Raw genomic sequence first — 27,645 nt, forward strand, 5'->3', positions numbered from 1 at the left:
TACATCTCAAAAATGACTTTATTGATTATAAAAGTGGAAAATTAAGCCTTTTTGATCACATACAAGCTGCACTAATCCACACACATTACAATGCTTATAATCCTGTATTTCAGGAAATGCAGTACTAAAAGTTGTTTGTCACTTCTTTGATATTATTGTAATTGTTCCAATAAGTTGACAACTACGTGTGTTCTTAGTGTGGGGAAAGGCATTATACCCACTTTATTCAACATAATGTCTAAAAGGTTGACATTTGTCAACTAAAATATATCATACACATGTAATGGTAGATGGTCTGACACAAATGTCATCAAAATTCAAGTAGGATATTACTTTTAGCCAATCTTGGTATTTGAGATGTTAAGTAATATGATAAACAAATACATGTTTCTATGTAGTCAAAGCTAAAGTGTGTCCTGCACAAACAAATGTACGGATCAAGGTTAACGGATCCACTATCTTCACAGAATATCTACAAATTGTGCTTGCGGTGAGATGTTTTGAGATAGTCGTAATGACTTCCTGTCATTGAATTGTTCTGTTAATGGTTGATGGGGAATATTTAGGGTTTTAAATGAGTAACAAGTGTTTTTGTGATTTGTATTGTTCGTCCATCTGTTTCCTGCTTAGTCTGTGTTGGGTTCTGGGTCGGGATGGCAGTCCTCCTGGATGTTTGCGTCGACAAGTGACTTATCTACATCGCCATCCAAAGTAACTGAGGCCAAGGAGGCAGGCTGAGAGGGCGGCAGATCCTCTACTGGCAATGTTGCCACAGATTCTGGTTGTTCCTCGCTAGCATGAGGAAAGTGTTCAGTCTTTTCAATTTTAGGTTCATCATCCATGGGCATTGTTTCGTTTGGTGATTCTTTCGAAACTGCAGTTGGTTGAGCCGGTACAAAAAACCTGGTCAAAGAGAGGGGATAAACATACAGGAAGAAGAAAACTGTGGTACTGGTACTGTCATCATGTATATGTTTAGATAGTGGCTACAACAATTCGTTAAAGGCAAGTCACACCTGTGAAAAACTCACCTGGATTTATTGTTGGTCATAGTTGTGTTCATGTTATATCACAGTTCTAAAGGCTGGAAGATCTAGGCTTTGTTTACACTGCAAGTAAATTTCAACTTTTTTGTGGATTCTTGTGTGGACAGTGCAATTCCGAATTTTTCATATCCGACCCAGGCCTCTTTCGTATGTGGATATAAATTGGATATATATGCGATACGTCCTCAATATGAACGCTACTGCGCTCAGGTTGCATTCATCGGGTCTGAACATCATCAAAAAGCGATAAGGGTAATTAAAATTCAATAAAATAGATGGTTACAAAATTAAAATTTGACAACGGAGCATAAAACCGGTGAAAATAACGGAGTGTTGAAAGTTCCACCACTCCTGCCTCCGACTGCTCGCCCACAGGCACGCTCTTCAAGCGGACATCAAAGCAAAATATCCTAAAACTGCCAGAGCCAAAATACTCGTCCTCCTCCTTTTTAATCCTCTACACGCAATAATTTAACCAGAAAATGTGACTTTAATTGCACAAAATCCTTAAAATTGCCACAAATGCGCCAGTACTGAGACGACTGGAGTGGAAGCCATGTTTACTTCCGTAAACTTTGCAGTGCGTGCGACATCATGACGTCATGTCTGCATGCGGGTCAGATTGCATTTACATTAGAAATTGCTTTTTTTTTGGTAATGTGAACGACCACTAAAAAGATCGGATTTGACAAAAAAATCTGAATTGGACATCAGACCCTGCAGTGTCAACGTAGCCTTAGTCAGTGAACTACCCCTTTAAAATGAGAACTGCACTTCTTTTGGAACACTTTAAGGTTTGTGTAGATTGCATGAATCTTTAAAATTGATAATCTAACATTGTGTTTTCTACTCACGTTCCATCTTCGGCTCTGTTGTCTGTGGGGTGAAAAATGAACAAAAAACAACTTTAAAGAAACTTGCAACAACCCACCATGACCAACAAGAAAATGGTGCGTACCTTTCTCTTCAATAACTTTGCATACATGATTTGGTCGGTCATTTAAATGTTTGGACATTATGTCCCCGCCTGACGCATTCACCAGGAGGTCACAGTTGAGACACACCAGTGTGAATCTGCAGGAAAACCATGTTATCAGACAAAAGAAAAAAATATATTTAAAAAAACAAAACTTGCATTGACCTGGGGCCATTTTCGGCCTGCATCTAGTTTTTTTCTAAATTTTATTGGCCCTTGACATGTTCTGAAAATGTTATTAAATCATTATTAGTGTTAGTTTGAATATACCTCATGAACAACTGTTTTATCATCTATAACACAAAAGCTAAGATAATGTTTTTTTTGCCAAATAACTTCTACACTGACACTGGTTTCAGCATCGTTAATATACAAAATGTATCCAAGTGGCGCTCCACATTCTTTATATTTTTTAGTATACAGCCCTTAGTGGAAAAAAAATTAAAGCAGGGGTGCCCAAACGTTTTGCCAACCGGCTGTGGGGCAAACAGCGATTATTTAGCATAGAGCAACACCATGAGTGAAGAGTTTAGACCCATGCCACCATTTATAAAGGTTGTAGAGATGGTCACACTTGATTGATGGCAACAAGTTAGCTTTGCAGACATGCCATCGAATGATTTTGTGAGCTTGGCAAAACTACTTGGCAAAACCCCAGGTTTAAAGCACAACAAAAAGCCAAAAGACAGCTCGCTGCTGCTGATTACAATTATTTTGAGATCAAAATACTCGTAATCAGCTTTATCGACATATGCATGCCCTCTAAACTTTAGGTTGTGCTACTCGGCTTTTGGTGCAACATCCATCCGTACACTCAACGTTCTGGCTTGTTGCTTACCGGCATAACAATATTGGTTCCAAAGCTGCCGTGTTATGCAATACACAAAGGGCCTGATTTACTAAGAGTTTGCTTGTACTAAAACAAACTTACACACTTGATAGTGCAAGCAAAAGGTTATCTACTAAGCTTGTGTGCCAAAGATTTTGCCTGTTAAATGAGCGATATAAAGAGTGCAATGCATTTTAGAATGCTTGCCTTCATTCGTATGCAGAATATATGCTGATTATCAGAACGCCCACAATAATACTTGGTAGAGGAGATGCAAGTATAATCATTTAGCGCACGCAATGTGATTTATCAAGCCTGAAACTGCTTGTCGCCGCGGTTGCATCTATATTTAGCATGTTTGAAAGGTACGTGCAAACTGGCACACTTGTGTGTGAGAAAGGACGGGATGTGGTGCAATGACAGACGATGGAGAGAGAATCCTCCTTCCGTGTGCATGTCAACATATTTGACAGTCAAGAATAAATTAATTCAACAGATCTATTCAACAATGCCATTTTATTTCTGCTGGATGACTTAAGGGGCTGATTGGAGCCAGTAGACAATTCGTTTTGGTGTATGCTTTTGAATTATTTTTTTTTATAAATAGCGTTTGCTAAAAAACTTCTTGCAACATGCATTTTCTTGTGTTTGGATTATTCCGGCACACCATCGCAGGTATTGCTGAGGTTTTTGGCACAAAACTGATGTCTCCCAGAGTGCACTTTTGGCATTCGGTTGTCTATATCTCACTCTTATATTGTCCAGAAAAGGCGCCACAGATAATAGTTGTTTATGGCATTTTCCATAACATAGTGCCACAGGTTGGCGCGTGATGCCATGGATTGTGACAGCCAGTAAATCCTTGTTTAAATAGGGCAGTCTGCACCACTTTTGCACTAGTAATACCCAGTCTTAGTAGATGACCACGTCCACTAATAGGACATGCAATTTTACAGTTTGCACACACTATTTAGAACTGGTTATTTAGAACTTAGTAGATCAGGCCGTTACGTTTCCCTTTCCACTTTCTCATGCCCTTCAATTCATTATTAAAGTAAAAAAGTTGTTAAGTGTAATTACTTTTTAATGTTTACAATTAACAGCCGCCTTCTAATTATTCCCTGATTTCAATCATTGACAGTCCTCTTTGCCATTTGTTTGTTAAGTGTTCCTTCTGTAATTTCAGCTTTTACAGTAGTGGTTTTATTAAAACCTACTTTAATACAGATGAACGTTTCTTCTGATCCATTTTGTGAAATCTGCTCTTGTTGACGGTGCTATGAAATCTATAAAAAGAGCAAAGAAACAATAACAGACACATACACCTAACAATAAGCCTCAAATTAAGTTTCAAATCAAACGTACCTTATCATGTGATTTCCAATGGCAACTTTGCAACATGTGCGATAATTGCACGCGCCACAATTGGAGATTACAGGGAAGTGTAAAAAGAAATCTTCAACTCGGGCATTGCATTCGATGCAGGTGTAAAACCCTCCATTCACACTGAAGATGAGAACACAGTAAAAAATAAATAATACCCTGTCCCATACTATCATTTTGTTTTGATTACCGAGTCCAATTACAACAAATCACACTAACTTGTTTACATGCTATCACTGCAGCTTTATCTGGATTATTTTTAGCCTGTCTAATGAGTGTCTGAAAACATATTTAAATGAGGTAGTTTTACTATCACCAGGCTGCAATAATGTCTAATAATCTGCTTTGGGACTGTCATAAATACCCAGGAGCTCCATACTAGTGAGTCCTGAAAGGTTCAGGGAGGCAATAATATTGCCTCTGGAGGACTGAAGCTTTCTAGACACATGCAAGTGGATTCCATTTGAATTTGGATTGGCAAAGTAAACGGCTCATGTAACAAACCTGATGTGGGTTAGTGACATGTTGAACTTTCCATGCATGTTCTTCTTTCTCTGAATGGGTTTGGTTTCAGAGGGGTTTGGTTTAGATTTGGACAGACCAAGCGGAGGCTTTGTTTTTGCACCGACACTTAGTGTTTCTGGAGTCAAGGTAAAGGTCGCTCTATCTACAGAGCTGGACAAAGCAGGCGTCTTGCCACTGAGGGAAGCCCGAATGGTCACCTAGAGGAATGAAAAATAATGTGAATGACACACTTCCTTTTATAAGTTAAAGGGGACCGAGGATGAATTTTGTCTCTTTTGACGAAATGTTCTGAATGTTTTTACAATGTTGAATAATCATATTAAACAATGCCAAACAGTCAAATCACAAGGTTGCCATGAGCTTGCACACAGTTTTTGATGCCTTTCCGCTGGCTTTTGCAGTCTGGTTACATTGTGAAGACCCTGCAAGGAGGATGTACTTATTTGGACATATAAGTAAAGCTCTCAGCCAGAGGAGGAGGAACAAAGTAGGATAATGTGTTACTTAAACGGCCTATGCATAATAACACTGACATGCAACATGCAGGTTTTTATGCAGGTTTGTATCGATGGGGGAATGTGGAGGTGTACCTAATGTTGTGACCGGGTTAATATTTATATTGTTCATGAAGTTTATTGGTTGACCGTGTCTTGAAAGAAAATATCGGTGACGACTTCAAGATATACATTTAAACAGTGTACATTTTCAAAAGGTAAGACATGATACTGTTGAAGAGGGTGAGGCGTGGTTTCATTGTAATCTGGGAACATCTTACAGACAAATGCAGAAAGTAGGTTATAAAAGTGACTGTTCAATTAATTTGTTATTATATAATATTTTTGGACTGATTAGAATATATTAAAAACACAAACAAAAAAACAAAAGTGACTATGTAGCAAAATTTACACCAAAATATATCGAATACATAATATCCAGACCACAAGGAAGTGTTTTAAAAGTAGATTCAAATCATCATAGGTCCCCTTAAGAGAGAATGGTCAGTGAAAAGATGAGTCACACCTTTGTCCCTGCTGGGAGTCCCTCCAGAATCTCAGGTTTTTTGAAAGTCTTGTGGACCTGAGTCCTATGTTCCACTCTGTCCTTGTTGGTGAGGAAATTAAGTCGACATTTTCCACAGCGATGGATGCCTTTGTTCTGAAATAAATTAAAGTGCAAAAATGTGATCAATTGTATTCACAAGACCTCATTAGGATTCAATGAAGGAAAATATTTAATTTTTGATTGGCTGTTTTGCTTAAAAGTTTGGTTTTAACTGCTGTATCTAGTACTTTAATGGCAGGTGACAAAACATTTTCCTGTCTGAACCTTTAACTTATTACTCTAAGACTCCTGACAGAACAATAACAGTGCAAAATGTCAAACTAATCCAAACTCACACTTATTTTAAAATGATGGTGACCATTAACGCAGCCGTGCAGCTAGGAAATATGATTAATAGATGATGAGGTGATTGCTCAAATATGAGTTCACACTTAACAGGCATTAAAAACATGATATGATAAAGTATGTGATTTTTGCAAAAATGTGCATTTAAAAATAGCTTTTTTTAGGTTAATACAGTAGATGTTTTCAACACATCAAGGCAGGAAGCGAGTCCCAGGGGTTGAAGTTCAAAGTTTAAACTCCTGTTCTGGCTGGTGTTCCTCTAATACTACATCCAAAGCCGAGACCATTTGCGGGTGGGTTATTTCCGAAGTTCAGGCTCCAAAATGCTATCTAGTTTTATACTGTAAGCGGTAGATGAAACAGACGCCCACCCCACAGAGCCTGGGTTTTGTCTAAGGTTTCTTCCCCAATGGAGTGTTTCCTTGTCTTTGTCCCCAATTACTTGATAATGTGGGTGTCAGTTGGTTCTGTAATATGATTGTGGTTCTAGACCGGCAGTGTGTGTTTAAGTGCCTTACCATCCATCCAATTTCTACCGCTTGTCCCTCTCGGGGTTGCGTGGGTGCTGGAGCCTATCCCAGCTGCACTCGGGCGGAAAGCAGGGTAGACCCTGGACAAGTCGCCACCTCATCACAGGGCCAACACATACAGACAGACAACATTCACACTCACATTCACACACTAGTACCAGTGTAATGGAAAACAAGTTGCCTTTATATTGAAGCTATTATCATATATATTTGATTTATGACACCCAAAGACTTACAAAGTTTGCGAGTAAATATATATAAGGTGCTTAACATAGGAATTAAGCATAACAAACCATTATAAAACAATGTAAGATGTCAGCTCTCGCTGGGATGCCGACCGACGGGGCACTCACATATTCCCGTTTACATGAAGAATCAATCACAATCCTCACCAAGGGTACAAAAAAAAAGTTGCCGCAACTAGCAGCATTTTCGCCATCTCAGGGGATGTCAATGTCAACCAGCCTCTCAGTCCATGGCCACGTTTGTCTACTACCAGGTAAAAGATGCATGAATTATAATCTAGAATGAACTTCTACCAAGTTTTAGACGAAGACGAAGCAGCCGCCGGCTCAGTCTGTCAACAATAGCACCGTAAGATAGCATTAGCGCACTGCTATCAATGCGCCGCTAAAATATGCTTTCAGCATTAGCGCTTATAATAACAATATCGCTCATATTCGGTAAGTTTTCATCTCACAACATTTAAATGGAGTATTGTTGGTAAGGTTGTCCCGGTACCAAAATGTATTTCAATACCTTGATACTATTCAAATGGGGATCATTTAAAAAATTAATTTTAACAAAAAATCTCACGATACATTAAACATATGGTTCTTATTGCAATCAAAGAACAATTTTAGAGTATTAAAAAAGAAAAAAAAGGCATTAAACACTTTGGACTTTTCTTCTAGCACTCAAAGACCAATTTTATATATTACATATAGCCTGCCATAATCTAGGATTATAATCAGAAATAATCCCCGAGGGGAAATTAAGATTTTCTGCACAATCCCATTCAAGATCAGACAAACATTACAGGGAGACAGAACAGGATCACTGACGATAGGTTGGAAAAGCATAAAAAGCTTTACTGTCAATATATTAAATGCTTCATGATTTATGGTTGAAACTCTTGTTCTGTGCTTTAAAGACGAATAAAATCCTTAGTTAATACTAAAAACAATACTATGGCTAAAATTACACATATAATACATGTAGCTGGTAAAACACATTGTTCAAGATAAAACACAAGTTGTAGCACTTTGTTACAACATTCAGTAATTTCACTTGTATTAGTTTGCGCAACGTGGGTAGTTTGGACTCCGCTAATTTTTGGCATCAAGTCAAGCAGCTGTGTGCGCGTCTATGCTTCGGGAGTTCTGGAGTTTTGGGGAAGGTGGAGTTACCCCTCAGTCATCATTGCTCCCAGGTCCACTCTGACCCGGGGTGGTAGTACCTGTCAGGGTCCCAGCTATGGGTTAAATAGCATTTCAAAGACCTCAACGGTGGAAGTGGCGGAGGATGACACTGCATGTCACAACGGCACTGAAGGCGGATGAAGGCTGCAACAGAGGGTGGTCTCCAGTCGTCATGGATCCATGCCACTGGATCAAGGCCCCTCTCTGCCAAGGACCGTGTGGTGGCTGCAGGCGCATCAGTCTCCCCACGCTAAAAGACGTCACGCGCAGGCGTCCTCCCGAATGGGAACCCATCCATTCTGAGGACAGTCATACTCGACTATGAGTGACTGCCGATGATGATGATGATGTATCTGGGAACTTGTTAACTACTTAACCTTTAAAGTCATTGTGCAGGTCTTGATGTTTGTTATAAAAATGTTTACCTACGTTTGAAGCAAATATTGTAATCATTCCACTTTTGGTGAGGCATGTTTTAAAGCAGTGTGGCACTTTCGTGTTTAAAGCACCATCTTGATCGATAGTGTAAATACACAAATACCTCCATATTGCGTTTCACGCGCCCTCTTTATTAACAAGTGTAGTTGCCTTTATTTGCCATTTTCCCTCCCCACAGTGTTTCTCCTTGCGCACTCTGACACACTCAACATGCTCCTTGGCTCAGCAACGTCATGCCATACGGCAACATTCGGATGAAAATAAAATACCTGTATTTTTCAAAGGCAGAAAAGTATCGTTTTCAATTCATTAGTACCGCAATACTTTATTAGAACCGGTATACCATAAAACCCTAATTGTTGGCAGTTTCTGGATGTTTTTAGAAGGGGTTTTATGGGCACAAAAGAAGACCCCTGATCTGTTGACTGAATTGTTAGCTATTCATTTACGATTTTGAAGGCATAAAAAATGCCAAACATGTGTTTTTGTCTTACATGAGGATTGTGAATTATAGACAGCACATCTGTTTCCAATTTTTGCATATTTCCAGTATGACTGATCTGATAACATGGCCAGAGTGCAAAAGTGTTACTCTCGTGATGTAATCCGACCCCGAATCTATCGAAATTGCTGAGGAATATTTGGAGCGGAATATTCAAAATGGCTGACTGAATTTGTGGCGTTTTGTGATGTTTATTTAGACTGTATTTTCACATACTTTGTGTATTGTAAATACAATAATGGATACAATAAAACACAATTAAGCATATAAAACTTGACATAAAAAGCAGCATCTTACCTGATGTTTCATGAAATGTTGCATGTACATGTGACTGCTTCTCAATACTTTGAGACAAAAAGGACACAGGAGGTCTTTTGTGTTTTCATGAACAGTTCGGAAATGTGTCTCCACGTCTGAGAAAAAGGAGGACCTATAATTGCACACCTGGAGAAAAGACAAAAAGTGTATAATAAACCGCATCACAATGTGAAGCTCATGCAACAATGATTTGCCAGGAAGCTGCTGACCTGACAGACATAAGGCATCTCCCCAGGCTTATGGTTGTCTTTCATATGCTCCAGCAGCACTTGCTCAGACTCGAACGCCAGCTCACATATCTTGCAATTGGCTGAAGAAGGAAATAGAAATTCAAACGCGTCACACACAAACCTGCAGCTGAAAAGGCCACAATGTGACATACTGGTGGATTCGATGGGGCTGTGAGCGCTCTCGATGTGGCACTGCAGCTGGAATGGAGTCAGGTACTGGCGATAGCAATGCTGGCAAGTTGTGTGGCTCTCCCAGCTCTCATTGCTCTGCTTCTCCAGCTCAAGGTGGTGTTTCATGTGGTTCATGAACCTGCAACATAGGGTGTGACACACGAGTCACCTGAATGCTCACAAATCTATAATGTGTCAAACCAAAGACAATACAGTCCAAACTTTTTTTTTTTTTACAAACTTTTCGTTTTACCAACCACAGACCGAATACAAATATGCTTGTGTACGAACGTTTCATGGACCCACTTTTTATTCTTTATTCCTAATTATTGTAACAACTTTACTGTTAAAGATAAGGAGTTTTTGTGATTTCATATTGTGCGTGTACCAAAGGGCTAGTGACAGTGTGTGTCCGTAGAGCGGCTGTTTAGGAGGACAGTTGCTCTTGTTGTTTTTGCTTGTTAATAAATAGAAAATTGATCCATCACACCCTTGTTCTGTATATTTGATATACAGTACTGAATAGTGGTTTATATTATATAAAAGCTGTAACCCATTATTCATGTTTACATTGTATCTTATTGAGAAATATGTTCAATATACAAACTTTTATATTTACAAAAATCAATTAATGTCATAAATCAGGGTTCCACTGTGTGGTAAAATCTATGGTGTTTTGTTGGCTACAGTTCCCAAAATAATGATTCTCCATTCACCACACCCTTTTAATCACACAGTAAGGGGTAGCGTGGCTCAGATGGTACAGCAACCGCGGTGGCAAATTGAGGGTTCCAGGTCCCCGCCGTTGTGTCGTTGGGCAAGGCACGTCACCCACCTTGCTCTTAGTGCCGCTCGCACTGGTGTATGAATGTGAGTGAATGTTTGGTGGTGGTCGGAGGGGCTGTAGGTGCAAATTGGCAGCCACACTTCCGTTAGTCTAGCCCAGAGCAGCTGTGGCTACAAATGTAGCTTACCAACATTTAAGTGTGAATGTGGAGTGAATGAATGATGGGTTCGCAGTTCTCTGTCAAGCGCTTTGAATGTCTAGAAAAGCGCTGTAAAAATCTAATCCATTAATAATATTACTCTGATGGAACAAGGCCCATTTTTCAGTCTGTGCATTTTGCTACCTCAGCTCCCCCAATAGAATGTGGATGACCAGTGACCTGCAGGGTTAGAGTGCAATTGAGGTACAGATGTGCTTCCCTATTAAAAACCTCAAGCACCTATACCTTCACAAAGGGTCCTTAGCAACATTAGTTCTAGACCGCAAAAAAATCCCAGTATATCTTCTTCAGGCATAATACTAATAAAATGAAACAGGATATACTTTAGAGTAGTCAACGTACAGCTTGTATAGCAATATAAATATACTGTTGATGAAATGAGTAAATACACAGACATTACAGTCTAAACAACTGGCAACACAAGCAAGTACCTAGACCTGCAGTAGTTTCTTTCCCAGCACTGCTTTTTACCCGGGTGTGGAAGTAGTTTTACTCAGTAAACACATTAACGTACCTGATATTGCTCTTGAGAACTTTCATACAGCTTTGACACTTGAAAGTGGTGTTACTTCTTTGCAGAGACGTTTTGTCAGGTTGCCCCTCAGCCTGGCCATAGTAAAAATCTGACACCAGCATGATGAGTTTATGTGTGACCGTGCTATTGGCTAGTGAATCGTTAGTGTCCACTCTGACCCGGCAGCTCTGGAACACACATTGTTACAGTAAAACGGGTGTTAACAATACAATTTTTATATTGCAACAATGACAAACTAACAACATGCATACTTACAGTCATATGATGATTCAGGGCCTCCTGCTGAAAGAATTCTTCTTGACAATTTGGGCATTTTTTCTTTGATGTACCATTTTCGACTGGCTTAGTTGTGTTTGTTTGCCCTACTGTACAAAAAAGCATAGACTCAACTATAGTCAGAAACTATTAGTGCTATTAATGTCAGTTTAGATTTTTTCTCCTCAAGCTGCTCCCTTTAAGCCCTTTGTGCCGCAGTGAGAGTTGTGGCATTAGAATAGAATGTAATTCTGTGAATAAAACTTACCAACATCAACTTTAATTTTCTTAATAATGTTGACCATCTGCTCTTGTGGCAACACTCGTTTCATCGTGTTTTTTTCTGTACGATACCCCAAAATAAAATAAAAATAAAATAAGCGGACAGATTTACGGGGATTGCCAATCCAATGTGATAGCTTCCAAAAGCGCACCTTTGTTTACAATGTTAGCCTGCACAGGCATGGTGATGGTCTGCGGAGAAGTGGCCTGGCTGACCTGCAGCAGATTGGGTTTGGCTGAATAAACAGTGGGGCTCTGAACATTAGCCAATGTTACAACATTGCTGGTGATTTGCTGCACGTGAGGCCGATGGACAACACCGGGTATCGTCGTGACAGGAGTGACTCGCTGGAATAGCTGCTTCTGCTGACCAGCTGAAATGCACAAAATATAAATGCTTAAAAGCACATTTAAAACCAAATAAATTATCATTTTACTTTTACAACTCTACCTGGTACGATGGTAAATTTTGTCCCAGGAGGATACTGTTTCCCAAGAGTGGCGATTAAGTTACTGTTGTTAGTTAACTGCGGGGACGTAACAATGAAGCCCTTGGGAAAAAAATAAAATAAAAATCATGTCAAAATATATAATATTGATTACACAAGTTCCCTGGAAAATATGTAATAGTTTTAATTTCAATACCTGATTGTTGACAATAACAGGCCGTGGAGTCATGGTCGTGAGATTGGCTACAGTAGTAGCAGTGATGGCATTTCCAGCAATTTTCAATGGTAACATAATAGATGAGGAGCTCAGGGCTGGCTGAGTAGCAGGAACAGTAGCAGCAGCAGACTTTGCATCATGCTTTCTAATAGAGTCACTATTGTGTTCCTTTTTTGCTGTAAAACATGTTAAAAGACAAAAAAAAACTCAAATAAATATTTCACAATGGGAACAATAATAATGGCTGAGTATGTAGAGAAAACTTCAATATCAATAATACACAAACGGATAAGAGCAAACTAGCATCATTGCAATTGGATTGCATAGAAACTATCCCAAACATTTTTTATAACACCAAAATAGCAATTCTACTTAAATGTGTGCACATACGCAGCACTCCAACAAAAATGGGCTCGTCGTCATCCTCAATTAACTGCTCTGAAGCTGCTTTCTGCCATGGCTCCAAGTCTTCTTCCACACATTCCATAAAAAGCTCAGACATGTTGGATCTAAGACACAAATTGACACAATGTTTAATGAACATAACTAAGAAAGAAGAAACAGCAAAACAAGCCCAGTGTTTTCCATACATTCATTTACTTGTGAAGCCCGTCAGTGCAGAGTGGAGATCAGCAGACTGGCCTAACCGTACAACGAAAGCGGTCAATACTTGTTACTACAGAGTTTGGTGACTATACCTGTAAATTGAAATGTATTTGTTGTTTTAAGTCAATTTTGTTATTTTAAAATTTAATTTGTGAACTATTTGTACAAGTTTAAAACAATCACATAATTAATTTTCGTTTGTCTGTCAATGGATCCGGATTGCCATTGCATGTTGGCATTAAACTGGCGGCTAAGCTACCAGTAGCTCGCCACAACTTTCTGAGTAGCTTGCCAAAGGGTTTGGGAAATGTGAAGTGTTACTATGCACAGCTGTTTAAAACAGCTGCTATACGCTGATCAAGTGATTTCAACGGCACTTTTACGCAAACAAGTACTATCACACAGAATAGTATTAGCAACTGGGAATCAGTTCTCAATATTCACTAAGCATGACTGATCTTTCCGTAACAGCACGAGGAATGTAACAATATGAAAAGTTCATATCACCATTATTATTATTATTACTGTATTGTTTAGAGGTGGTAAAAATGATCAATTCTACAATGCATCACGATTAGAGCATAAACGATTCATGAATCGATGGACAAATGTCAAACATTGATTATTTATGTATGTTAAAGTAATACAGATGGTCCTTAAATGCAACATTAATGTTGATGTTCTCTAAACAATAATTCTAAGTTGAGTTCTAACAGTGGGAGAACCATTAGCTAACAGTCTTTTAACATTATGTGTTAGCGCAGACACACGAACGGGGAGGAGATGACAAGTTTATGCTAGCCGCGACACTAAGCTAGTTTGAATGGGAAGTAGTGAAACAAGAAAAGAATAAATGCTTTTTAGACTTCAACAGAAGGTTAACAGAAACTGCGTTTTAGCAAAGCGTAACCAGGTAATCAGAGGAAATTAGTAATTAGATTAATAAGTCAAGAGAGACAATAATATCCACACAGTACGGCAACACGTCTGTCAGCCATAGCAGATTGACAGCACGTCTTTGAGCTGCAAGTTTGTGGCGACTGGGGCAAAAGTTCCTAAACATTCTGTGGTTTTAGAAGGCTCTGCATTCGACCCATCCTTTCTTGATGAGCAGCGGGCAGCCATCATGTAGCGCCCGGGGACCGTACCTGGCTCATTGTGATTTAGCTTCTCGGCCGGTGAAGCTTCCCTGTGAGGGCAACCCAGAAAGCAGTGACTGTGGTGGAGGAAGAGCAATTCGAACCAGGAACTTTCTTGTTACTGCACAACCCGCTCTCAATAATAACATAAGCTATATTAACAATATACGATATTATATTCCTCTTTGCAGCACCTCTCAAGCTCCATCAGGTTGGATTGGAAGAGTCAGTGTGCAGATGTTAAATCAAATTCAAGTCTGGACTCTGGCTGGGCCACTCAAGGACATTTACAGAGTTGTCCTGAAGCCATTCCTTTGATATTTTGTGCATAGTGTCATTGTCCTGCTGAAAGATGAGCCGCCGCCCCAGTCTGAGTTCAAGAGCAGGTTTTTTTCCCAGTATGTCTCTGTACATTGCTGCATTAATCTTTTCCTCTATCCTAGGGGTGGGTGAAATGGCCTTTTATTAATATCTCAATATTTTTAGGCCATGTCACGATATACGATATATATCTCGATATTTTGCCTTAGCCTTGAATTAACACTTGATGCATATAATCACAACAGTATGATGATTATGTCTCTACATTAAAACATTCTTGTTCATACTGCATTAATATATGCTAATTTTAAACTTTCATGCAGAGAGGGAAATCACAACTAATTTAATTGACCAAAACTGTATTTATTAAACAGTTAAGCAGTGGCACAAACATTCATGTAATTTCCAAAACAGAAAGTGCAAGATTGTCAGAGACATTTTAAAACAAGCTATTAGTGCACTTTTGTGCATGATGTCACTAAGATGACATATCAAAACAACACTAAATTAAAGTGCACTATTTGTACAGAACTTCACTACAATATTTTAAAACAAATAAAGTGCACTTTTGTGCGTGATGTCACACAAGGTATTTCAATAACTGTCAAATAAAAATTAGCTGCATAATAGACAATCAAATAGTGTATGTCCTTCGCTATGTGGTAGGTTACTGCTGACGTTATCTCCTTCTGTTGTCGACTATTTTTTTCATACGGTATTGATCTGGAAATGGTCGCTTTGGCATTTTGTGGGTGTGGCACCGGCCGGAGATGTTGACATGCAGAGTTTCAAGCACTCCTCATTCTCTAGCGGGTGACTTTTCAAATGATGCTACAAATTAGCAGTGCTGCTACTTTTTGTCGCAACGCTTTTGCCGCATACTTGACATATTACGGTTGTCTGTTCAACATCTTGCCGCTTGAAGCCAAACCACCGCCAGACGATGGACCCTGTGCTGTTTTTCTTGGGAATTAATTCTTCCTTCATTTGTTACCAGACTTGCACCTTATTTCTCTCGTATTACCACTCGCACCTGCCACAGCTAACGTTACCCATGCTGCTACCTCTCTGCTCCGCGAGAGCGTGTGATGTTGCACGCGCAACAAAATGTGAAGTATGTAAGGTGTGCTTGTTTTATGTCTCTGTGAGAAGGAGAGACAAGATAGCGTGAGAAAAGCCTGTAATGTAATGCCCGCAGCTAAAAGCAACTGCGTGAGACCGTATACTCGAATATCATGATTTAGTCATTTTCTATATGTTGAAGAGGTTCATTTAGCCTGCTAATGTGTATTTATAAATGGTTGATTTATATAGGCTAGTAAGGTAAAGTTTTGTACCTAACTAAGGCTGCAGCTAACGATTATTTTTCTATCGATTAATGTATAGATTATTTTTTTCGATTAATCGGTTAATCTATAGATTATTTATCGATTAATCTATAGATTATTTTTCCTTTTACCGATTATTTTTTTATTCAAAATGAAGATGAAAAAATAAATGTAGGCCAGTTTTTTCAAAAGGCATGGCTTTTATTTACAAAAAAAAAGAAGTATGGCCACTCATTCAACATTGACAACAACATGACTAAATATTCTGTAACAATGTAAACATTTAAAACTTTTAACATTTAACAAAATTAAAAGTAGCTTATTTGCTTTTTAATGTGCAAATATAAAAGTCAACATCCAGTGCAAATCTTAATATTCTGCAATAGTATAAGCATTTCAAAAGTAAAAGTATTGCTTATTTTGCTTTAAAATGTGCAAAAATAAAGATAAACATCCAATACAAAAAAGTGCAAAACGAAATATTCTGTAACAACAGTGTAAACATTTCAACAAAAGTGAAAGTATTGCTTATTTGCTCAAATGTGCAAAAATAAAGATAAACATCCAATACAAAAAAAGTGCCAATCTAAATATTCTGGAGCACTGTAAACATTAAGTATTGCTTTTAAAATGTGCATCCAGTCCAACACAGTACAAAATAACCAATTCTACTCATTCCAGTGAGTGTCTAACAGTTGTAATGAAGAAAGGTTAGCATGTCTACATGCTCTGGTTCTTTTCATGTTTACAATATTCCCAGCAGCTGAAAATAGGCGCTCAGAAGGGGTCGATGTGGCTGGAACTGAGAGGTAATTAGCCTTCACCTCAAGCCAGGACTGCGAGTGAGCTGAGCTGCAGTTTAAGTTTCTAGAAGGTCAACAGGCTCATAATGATGTTACTAGTAGTTGACTGGGAGGTGTTTATTATCATTTGGGGAGAGTCCGCTGCCTGATGCTCACCTGCTAAACACCTATCTGCTCGACGCTGAAGCGCTGACTACATGCGCTCTGAATACGCACTGCTGATTGGCTGATAATGCTTTGTGTGTACCAATCAGATGGTTGTGTGGGTGGGACAATGCTGCGTGCTGAGACAGAAGCAGAAGGAGCAAAGCAGCTTGTTAAGACTTTAGCTTTAGCTTAGAAACTCGTTCGGTACACCCCCGTACCGAACCGAAAGCCCCGTACCGAAAAGGTTCAATACCAAACACGTACCGTTACACCCCTAGCAGATACAAATGACACATTCATGTTTTTGTGTAATGATGACAACGTATACTCGCGCGGACGATTGACTAGTTGATGGTTTTCTTTTCAAATGTTCGTTCATAGCCGTTGTGCTGCTATGATAGGCCATTTCCGCTCGACACAATGTGAATACAACAACATTATTAGGCCGTTTATTGAAATACTCCCACACTTTTGACGACTTTTGGCGTGATTTTTCCCCCTCGCTCGCACCGCTCGCATCGTCTGCTTTGATCGTCTGCTTTGCGCTTCGCGATGACGGTAGTGTGACGTAAATATGCGACGCGTCGACGCACAAAAACGGCGTCGACGTATTTACGTAACCGATGACGTCGACTATGTCGACGCGTCGTTTCAGCCTTATACCTAACAAGTTTAGGCTATCTTGCTTCTGCAGCCTTCATCAGAGGTGTCACATGATGTTAGCGTGACGCCATCTGTGACGTGTTATATGGATTGTTCCATCAATAAATAAAAAAAGGAATACCAGAAAGAATGTGAAAAGGAAACATCTGGAACGCTCACCCGTGCAACGAGAATGAAAGCAACACAGGAAAATCTCAAATCAGCCATTTCAGACCACCGCAAGAGGTAAAACCATCTAATGAACTGGGAGGCAGCCAAGGTCATTAGAATGGAAAACAACAAATTCCATTGGTGGATAAAAGAGGCGGTTGAAATCAGGATGCAGGCCCCAAAGACTGTCAACAGGGACTAAGAAGCCCACCAATTATCCCACACCTGGGACACAGTCCTGCAGGGCGGCTCCCGGCCGTTTGGTAGACATCCAGATGACAGGGGGCGCCCCGCCCTACCCCCGGTGCACATCAGGGGACACCGCCATCCCACCACTTCAGGTGGGATGGAACAATCTATATAACACGTCACGCTAACATCACGTGACACTTCTGATGAAAGCTGCAGAAGCAAGATAGCCGAAACTTGTCAGGTACAAAACTTTACCTTACTAGCCTATATAAATCAACCATTTGTAAATAGTCATTTTCTATATCGCACAGAGACAAACCCGCGATATATCGAGTATATTCGATATATCGCCCAGCCCTACTCTATCCTACTAGTCTCCCAGGTCCTACCGCTGAAAAAATATCTCCATAGCATGATGCTGCTACCACCATGCTTCATTGTAGGGATGGTATTGACCTGGCGATGAGCAGTGCCTGGTTTACGCCAAACGTAACATCTAGCATTCACGCCAAAGAGTTTAATCTTTGTCTTATCAGACCAGGAAATTGTTTCTCATGGTCTGACAGTCTTTCAGGTTTATTTTGGCCAATTTTAGGCAGGCAGCCATGTGCCTTTTTACTAAGGAATGGCTTCTGTCTGGCCCCTCTACAACACAGGCCTGATTGGTGGATTGCTGCAGAAATGTTTGTCCTTCTGGAAGGTTCTCCTCTCGCCACAGAGGAATGCTGTAGCACTGACAGAGTGACCACCCGGCTCTTGGTAACCTCCCTAACTAGTAGGGGTGTAAAAAAAAAAAGTTTTTCCGAATGCGTCGCGATTCTTAATCGATTAAAAAAAATCGACAATCGTATTGTCGATGTAGATGCCCATATCTGCTGTAAATATTTACTTTACAAAAGAGAAGTGTGGGATACTTCTCTTGTTGCCTAATTTGTATTTCATCTTGTTGCCTAATTTGTATTTTATTAAACAAAACAGTTTTCTTTTAAATAATATAAACACTAAGCTGTTTATTTTATGGAGGAATGTAGTTAATCATAGAACTGGCACCCAATGTTATTAAAAAAAGCATGAATTTTGAATCGAGAATAGTTTCGAATCGAGGATCGTTTCTGAATCGAATCGTTACCCCAAAGAATCGACTCGAATCGTGCAGTGCACAAAGATTCACAGCCCTACTCACTAGTGCCCTTTTCCCCTGATCGCTCGGTTTAGCCAGCCAGTTCTAGGAAGAGTCCTGGTGGCACTGTGCTCATGGGACTTTCAAGGCAGCAGATATTTTTCTGTACCCTTCCCCAGATGTGTGCCTTCAGACAATCCGGTATCGGACGTCAACAGACAATTCCTTCGACTCCATAGTTGGTTTTGGTTCAAGTGTGGGACCTTAGACAGGTGTGTGCCTTCCAAAATCATGTCTAATCAACTGTATTTACCACAGCAGGACTCCAATTAAACTGTAGGAACATCTCAAGGATGTACAATTGAAACAGGATGCAGTGGACTCAGGCAAAGGTACCCTTTAATGAAAAAAAGAGGGAAATTCAGGGGAAAAAAAGAGGAACATTTCTATCAGCACAAAGTGCTGCCACACGAACCCCGAAAGACAATATTGAAAATCAAGACTATATTTCCTGCAATTGGCTGCATTTTTACACTATATTTTACCTTTAGATTTATTCACATCTACCAACTTCTTTTGGCTGTCTTTTTGACACTTACAAGTCCCATGTAATGTACCACAGAATTTTTAGTTTTTTTAGTCGATAATATACCAAAATTATCATTGAAAATATAAAGTAAAATTCTATAACATGCAGGTAAAGAACTCAGAAATCGTTTCCCATTTTTTCATCAACAATTATGCAAATTATATGATGATGTCACATTGACCATGCCCGTAGCCATGCCCCCAACGCCACAAGTATATTGGCAAGCTGGGGGAAACCTTGTTATTTATTGCTCATGTTTTGTTTTTTCATTGTGTTTTACTTTTGTAGCTGTATGTAGAAATGGCACCACCGAACGTTCATCTTTGTTTGATGACGAGCAGCTGATCAAACGGTATCGTTTAGACAGAGCAGGTATTATTTTTGTCACAGATTTAATAATTTTCCATTCCTTGTTGATTTCTGCATGTGGCTGCAGTGGACTAGTATATATAGAGCCACCCACACCAGTTTTAAATTAGTTGCCTAATTAATGAATTGGAAAGAAAATGTTATGAGTGTAGCGTATGTGTGTGGCACACACATACGCTAGGTTACAGCATGTGAGGTGAGTGACGTCAGTGAGTGTGTGGGCGAGAGAAGAGAGGGAGCGGTATTGTGAGTGCGAGCGGGGACTAGTTTGTTTTGTGTTGGATTGGCTGTGTGCAAGCAATCAAAGCAAGATTTGCAACTAATCGCCGGACTCATCATTCACTCTAAAGTCGTCCGCTGTGGAGACCCACTGTCGGGTAAAGTGAAGGGTGTTGCCCCGAGCATACATCCTGGAGAAGTGTCTCCCCTGCCTCTTTGATTACGGTCTGGGAGCAGGAAGCAGGAAAGGTGCAACAAAAAGGAAACATTTATTTTTGATTCATTGCCAATATTGTTTGTTTTTTTTGTATTATTTTGTAGTTTATTGTCAAAATATACACTCTCATTGTCCACTTAAATATTTCTAAGATATTTATTTATTCTCAGACAAGGGATTCCCTTCCGTGATTGGTCATTTCTATGGAAACAGAAATGACGTCACCTAAAATTCCGTTTACGGCACATAGTAATGTCGTAATTCAGCTCTGAGTGTGACACTTAAGATTCAGTCCTACACTTCGCTGAAAATGTGAGTAAGTCGCTTGATAACTAACTTTTAAGTGCAGCTTTCAGCGAAGAATTTATTTACTCTTAAGTCAACTCTTAGCAGACTTCTTAGGAATAATTCTAAGAAGCTTGATAAGTACGGCCCCTGGTCTCAAAGTAAGTGTCACGACCTGTCACATCACGCCGTGACTTATTTGGAGTTTTTTTGTGTTTTCCTGTGTGTAGTGTCTAGCGCTCCTATTTTGGTGGCTTTTCCTGTTTTGTTGGCATTTTCCTGTAGCAGTTTCATGTCTTCCTTTGAGCGCTATTCCCCGCACCTGTTTTGTTTTAGCAATCAAGACTATTTCAGTTGTGCGTACGCTATCCTTCTTTGTGTGGACATTGTTGATTGTCATGTCATGTACGGATGTATTTTGTGGACGCCGTCTGCTCCACACGCTGTAAGTCTTTGCTGTTGTACAGCATTCTGTTTTTGTTTACTTTGTAGGCAGTTCAGTTTTAGTTTCGTTTTCCATAGCCATCCCTAAGCTTCAATGCCTTTTTAGGGGCACTCTCCTTTTGTTTATTTTTGGTTTAAGCATTAGATACGACGTTTACAAAGCAATTAGCTACCTGCTGCCACCTACTGATATGGACGAGTATTACACGGTTACTCTGCCGAGCTCTAGACAGCACTGACACTCAATTTGCAGATTATAATTACTGGTTTGTATAAAATATTTTTAACCCAAATAGGTGAAATTACATAATCTCCCACGGCCCACCAGGCTGTATGTCACGGCACAACAGTGTGCCGTGGCACAGTGGTTGAAAAACACTGGATTAAACCATATCCAATTGTATTTACAATTCGCAAATTATGTGAAACCACAGGTTAAAGGCCTACTGAAATGAATTTTTTTTATTTAAACGGGGATAGCAGATCCATTCTATGTGTCATACTTGATCATTTCGCGATATTGCCATATTTTTGCTGAAAGAATTTACTAGAGAACATCGACGATAAAGTTCGCAACTTTTGGTCGCTGATAAAAAAAGCCTTGCCTGTACCGGAAGTAGCGTGACGTCGCAGGTTGAAAGGCTCCTTACATTTCCTGATTGTTTACACCAGCAGCGAGAGCGATTCGGACCGAGAAAGCAACGACTACCCCATTAATTTGAGCGAGGATGAAAGATTTGTGGATGAGGAACATCAGAGTGAAGGACTAAAGTGCAGTGCAGGACGTATCTTTTTTCGCTCTGACCGTAACTTAGGTACAAGGGCTCATTGGATTCCACACTTTCTCCTTTTTCTATTGTGGATCACGGATTTGTATTTTAAACCACCTCGGATACTATATCCTCTTGAAAATGAGAGTCGAGAACGCGAAATGGACATTCACAGTGACTTTTATCTCCCCGACAATACATCGACAAAGCACTTTAGCTACGGAGCTAACGTGATAGCATCGGGCTTAACTGCAGAGAGAAACAAAAGAAATAAACCCCTGACTGGAAGGATAGACAGAAAATCAACAAACCATGGACCTGTAACTACACGGTTAAGGCTTTCCAGCCTGGCGAAGCTTAACAATGCTGTTGCTAACGACGCCATTGAAGCTAACTTAGCTACGGGACCTCACAGAGCTATGCTAAAAACATTAGCTATCCACCTATGCCAGCCAGCCCTCATCTGCTCATCAACACCCGTGCTCACCTGCGTTCCAACGATCGACGGAGCGACGAAGGACTTCACCCGATCATCAATGCGGTCGGCGGCTAGCGTCGGATAGCGCATCTGCTATCCAAGTCAAAGTCCTCCTGGTTGTGTTGCTGCAGCCAGCCGCTAATACACCGATCCTGCCTACAGCTTTCTTCTTTGCAGTCTTCATTGTTCATTAAACAAATTGCAAAAGATTCACCAACACAGATGTCCAGAATACTGTGGAATTTTGTGATGAAAACAGAGCTTTTTGTATTGGATACTATGGTGTCCGAATACTTCCGTTTCAACGATTGACGTCACGCGCATACGTCATCATACATAGACGTTTTCAACCGGAAGTTTCGCGGGAAATTTAAAATTGCACTTTATAAGTTAACCCGGCCGTATTGGCATGTGTTGCAATGTTAAGATTTCATCATTGATATATAAACTATCAGACTGCGTGGTCGGTAGTAGTGGGTTTCAGTAGGCCTTTAAACATCACAAAATGCCACAAATTCAGTCAGCCATTTTGAATATTCCGCTCCTAATATCTTTGGCTATTTCCGGAGATTGACTTCACAGTAGTAACGCTTCTGCACTCTGACCATGTTATCAGATCAGTCATACTGGAAACATGCAAAAATTTGAAAGAAATGTGCTGTTTATCATTCACAATCCTTATGTAAGACATGAACACAATTTTTTGTTTTTTATGCATTCTAAGTTGTAAATAAATAAAGTCAGCTGACAATGGAGTCTATGGGGGCTCTCTATTTTTCCCCCACAACTCTCTAAATAACCATCCAAAACCCGCAAAAAATACTCTATTTACATCTTGTGACCTGTAAATTAACCAAATATTAATTGTTGTTGTTATTATAAGCGCTAGCGCAGACAAACTATTTTCAGCATTGATAACTGAGAGCTAACTATAGTTTATGCTGCACTGGACTCAAGGAGGAACTTTAATGCAATTATAAAATTAAACTGAAGATGGCAGTAATGCAACATATATGGATGCAAACTGCCGTAAAACTGTAAAGAAGAAGAAGAAGCTTATGCAGCACGGGCTGGCAGCACAATGAGCCGGTGTGCTGCTTCTGTTACCACTGCATTGTGTTCGGCTTGTCAAAATTATTCTAGATTATAAATCATGACTCTCATCTGGTACTAGGAGGATTTAGCCATGAATCTAGAAGCTGTTCATCTGTGACATTCAGTTTAGACCCGGATATGGAGACAAACACACACACAACGGAAGACAGTGTAACTGTTAGTAGCCACTTTTTTAACACTTCATCTGGATTAAAACTAAATCTTCATCTGAACGGGAATACATAATTTCACAAAAGATGGATCTGTTTAGCAGAACTTCTAAAACTTGCAGCTCAGTCTCCTTATATTCAGGATCATTCATTCACTGTTGGTGAATTTTTTGCAATTTGTTTAATGGACAATGGAGACAGCAAAGAAGAAAGTTGTAGGTGCGATCGGTGTATTAGCGGCTGGCTACAGCAACACAACCAGGAGGTCGTGTTGTGTTTGAGCTGGATAGCAGACGCGCTACCGTGAGTACAGCTTTGGCTTCCAAACATTTGATCGCTTGCCCGTACGTGCGTGTCGCTATGTGCATGTCACGTACGTAACTTTGGGGAAATATATGTTTCTTGCCGACTCTGATGGCGGCTGGGGTGTCGTCGAAAGCTACAACGCCCGCCGCTGCCCCCGTCCCGTAGCTAAGTTAGCTTCAATGGCATCGTTAGCAACAGCATTGTTAAGCTTCGCCAAGCTGGAAATTATTAACCATGTATTTACATGTCCATGGTTTAATAGTAGTAGTTTGTTTCTATCTGCGTTTGAGCCTGATGCTATCACGTTAGCTCAGTAGCTAAAGAGCTTCACCGATGTATTGTCGTGGAGATAAAAGTCACTGTGAATGTCCATTTCGCGTTCTCGACTCTCATTTTCAAAAGGATATAGTATCCGAGGTGGTTTAAAATACAAATCCGTGATCCACAATAGAAAAGGAGAGTGTGGAATCCAATGAGCCCTTGTACCTAAGTTACGATCAGAGCGAAAAAAGATACACCCTGCACTACCCTCTAGTCCTTCACTCTAACGTTCCTCATCCACAAATCTTTCATCCTCGCTCAAATTAAATGATAAATGGGTTATACTTGTATAGCGCTTTTCTACCTTCAAGGTACTCAAAGCGCTTTGACAGTATTTCCACATTCACACACACATTCACACACTGATGGCGGGAGCTGCCATGCAAGGCGCTAACCAGCAGCCATCAGGAGCAAGGGTGAAGTGTCTTGCCCAAGGACACAACGGACGTGACTAGGATGGTAGAAGGTGGGGATTGAACCCCACTAACCAGCAACCTTCCGATTGCTGGCACAGCCACTCTACCAACATCGCCACGCCGTCCCCTTAAATTAATGGGGTAATCGTCGCTTTCTCGGTCCGAATCTCTCTCGCTCCATTGTAAACAACGGAGAATTGTGAGGAATCCTTCCTCCTGTGATGTCACGCTACTTTCGGTATGGGCAAGGCTTTTTTTAATCAGCGACCAAAAGTTGCGAACTTTATCGTCGTTGTTCTATACTAAATCCTTTCAGCAAAAATATGGCAATATCGCGAAATGATCAAGTATAACACATAGAATGGATCTGCTATTCCCGTTTAAATAAAAAAAATTCATTTCAGTAGGCCTTTAATATAGAGGCAACTTGTTTTTCCACTCTACTGGTACTTTAAGACTAACCTATCCTATTATGGGAAACAAAGTTGTGCCGTTCGAGCAATAAACGGTTAACATTTTGTTATACATTTGTGTTCCTGCATTGTTTACACAAGAAACAAGTTTTGATTGGCCAGTTGACATGCACGTTTGAGTGCCGCTAAGAGATCGACATCCGGTCTTACCTGTTATCAGCCTACCCGGCAATTCAAGCCCTGCCGTAGCGTCAATCTGCATCACACAAGCTACAGCCAGCCTCCGCTGCATCCAGCCACAAACATCCAAACGACAAACATTTATCTATAAAAATATTAAGAGGTTGCACATGCTGTGTTTTGTTCTGTCTAGTCCTGACTAAATAAACTGGACGGTCAAATATTACCTTTGGTACACAGATGCCCATTGATTGTTATCTTCTCCGGTCCGTCACTCAAATACGTCTGTGTGGAACGTATGGTTTGCAGTACATTCTATTGTATTTTTTCAAACAATATTCGTGGAACGCAATGTGCTTGTAAGTTGAGGTACCACCGTAGACCGATCACTCTGTTCTAAGAGAGCACACACTTTAGGTTCAATGTTCACAACTGAATAGTGTAGATGCTCGGACAGCAATATATTTATACAAGTTCAGGGTTTCCCCTAGATTGCCATAATACCTGTAGCAACCAACAAAATTAGCTGAACTGCACCAATTTTGTCAAGAGGAGTGGTCAAAAATTCAACCAGAAGCTTGCCAGAAGCTTGTGGGTGGCTACCAAAAGCGCCTTATTGCAGTGAAACTTGCCAAAGGACATGAAATCAAATATTAACATTGCTGTATGTATACTTTTGACCCAGCAGATTTGGTCACATTTTCAGTAGACCCATAATAAATTAATAAAAGAACCAAACTTCATGAATGTTTTTGTGACAAACAAGTATGTGCTCCAATCACTCTATCACGAAAAAATTTGAGTTGTAGAAATTATTGGAAACTCAAGACAGCCATGACATTATGTTCTTTACAAGAGTATTTAAACTTTTGACCACGACTGTGTATAAAACCCTAATGGAGGAGTTTGGATGTTTTTTTAGGGGTTCTACAGGCAGAATTGAATGGCTCCCATAGGCTCCATTGTAAGGGGACATTTGATCGCATTTATTTAATATTTAGAATGCATTTTAAAAAAATCCATTGTCATGTCTTTCATAATGATTGGGAACGATAGGCAAAATTCCCCAAAAAGTGCGGTTCTACTTTAAGATATTAACATTTTATTTTTGTGGTTTCAGTATATAAAATACCTTTTAACATGGCTAACTTTACAGTTGCAATCAGATTTGCATTTGTCACACATTTATTTGCTAGCTATTAGCAGAGCTGCTGAGATGTTCAATGAGCAATGCCACCCTGATACTTAGATTGCAATGCTTACAAATGCTCGCCATCAATTACATTTACAATATAAACACCAATTTCATTGGAAATTATATTAAAAACATCCAGCAAGAGACAGTTTTATCAGCTATTTAGAGTTTTGCCACATCTAATAAGATTAAACCTGACAATAAACACACAAAGGTTTTTTTTCCCAAGATGGCGTCGGTAATGATGACGTAACTACAAATCCTGCATACATTTAGGCCACATTTGTATTCTCACAAAATGAATTTTTTAAAATGCAAACATTTATTTAGATAATGTTTACAAATGTGTAACAGTATTATGCGTCACATTTTTAATGATACGCGCCATTCCCCATAACCTAAACACTCGTTGTGGGTTCATACAGAACAAACAGTATGGAATTAAACTGATACAAAACAAAACAAATAAATTGTTCGGTAAGGATTTAATATATGACCACTAGTCGGAATGCACTAATACCGCCAACAAAATAACCACATAAAGCACTGTTAGCTTCCATCTCTGTTAAACTGATGCTAACTAGCTAGCGTTCAATGTTTTACAATGCTTCTTCTCTCCCACCACATCCACATGCTACAAATGTTAGTGACTATATAATAACCGTTCAGGGTGTATTTATTCAACAATACAGCTCGTGTTGCTAGCTTCCCCACTTGCTACTTCACCGTAAGACAGCATGCAGCATGCTACGTTAGCTTGCAGGGCTCATTAGCTTGTTTTCATTGTCTGCAAGACACCGCGATAAATGTATTGCGTGGATGTTGTTGTCAGTAGTTTGGGTTCTTTTTTTAAGCTTACCTGTCTATCAGACCACGCCACAGTCTCGTCACCAGCGTCAATGTATGTGTCCTTTAAATTCATATACTGCGGCTCATTTTTTCCAACAGCAGCAGCAGCAGCAGAAATGGTGCCGTGAGAGTGAGCCAGCCAAGCACAGCGGAAACACTCGCAATGAATCACCAATCATGGCGCCGTCTACTACAAACTGTAGCGCCCCCTGAACTCAAATAGAACCTCGAACTCGACGCCTAATATACCTATTGACGATATGTTTTAGCCAACATATTTTGTCATGTAAAGTACATGTTTCGCCCTACAAACTATTAAACGAGCAAATGTACGATTTA

The 27,645-nt window shown here is 39.8% G+C and overlaps 1 protein-coding gene across 1 annotated transcript; it reads right to left on the reverse strand.

The window, feature by feature from the left end:
• Window positions 1-27,645, reverse strand: znf280d (zinc finger protein 280D). Its single transcript, XM_062027630.1, has 18 exons — window positions 27,317-27,645; window positions 12,912-13,030; window positions 12,501-12,697; window positions 12,307-12,406; window positions 12,008-12,229; window positions 11,842-11,916; window positions 11,574-11,683; window positions 11,298-11,485; window positions 9,758-9,915; window positions 9,585-9,685; window positions 9,355-9,501; window positions 5,780-5,914; window positions 4,739-4,956; window positions 4,217-4,357; window positions 4,069-4,137; window positions 2,005-2,120; window positions 1,901-1,922; window positions 1-903 (listed from the first exon to the last, which is right to left on the reverse strand). Exons 2-18 carry the CDS (start codon window positions 13,021-13,023, stop codon window positions 627-629), a joined length of 2,388 nt encoding a protein of 795 aa, XP_061883614.1. The 5' UTR covers window positions 13,024-13,030; window positions 27,317-27,645; the 3' UTR covers window positions 1-626.

The sequence above is a fragment of the Entelurus aequoreus genome, linkage group LG02 (genome assembly GCF_033978785.1).
Source record: "Entelurus aequoreus isolate RoL-2023_Sb linkage group LG02, RoL_Eaeq_v1.1, whole genome shotgun sequence".
NCBI lineage: Eukaryota > Metazoa > Chordata > Actinopteri > Syngnathiformes > Syngnathidae > Entelurus > Entelurus aequoreus.

What these genes read in the sequence shown, in the direction of transcription:
- znf280d (XM_062027630.1), bottom strand. Translation starts at nt 13,023, where the DNA reads ATGTCTGAGCTTTTTATGGAATGTGTGGAAGAAGACTTGGAGCCATGG. An exon ending in CATTTTTGTTGGAGTGCTGC is followed by an intron (nt 12,698 to 12,911) that starts GTATGTGCACAC and finishes CATGTTTTACAG; the next exon opens with CAAAAAAGGAACACAATAGT. An exon ending in AAACGTTCATCTGTATTAAA is followed by an intron (nt 2,121 to 4,068) that starts GTAGGTTTTAAT and finishes GTTTTCCTGCAG; the next exon opens with ATTCACACTGGTGTGTCTCA.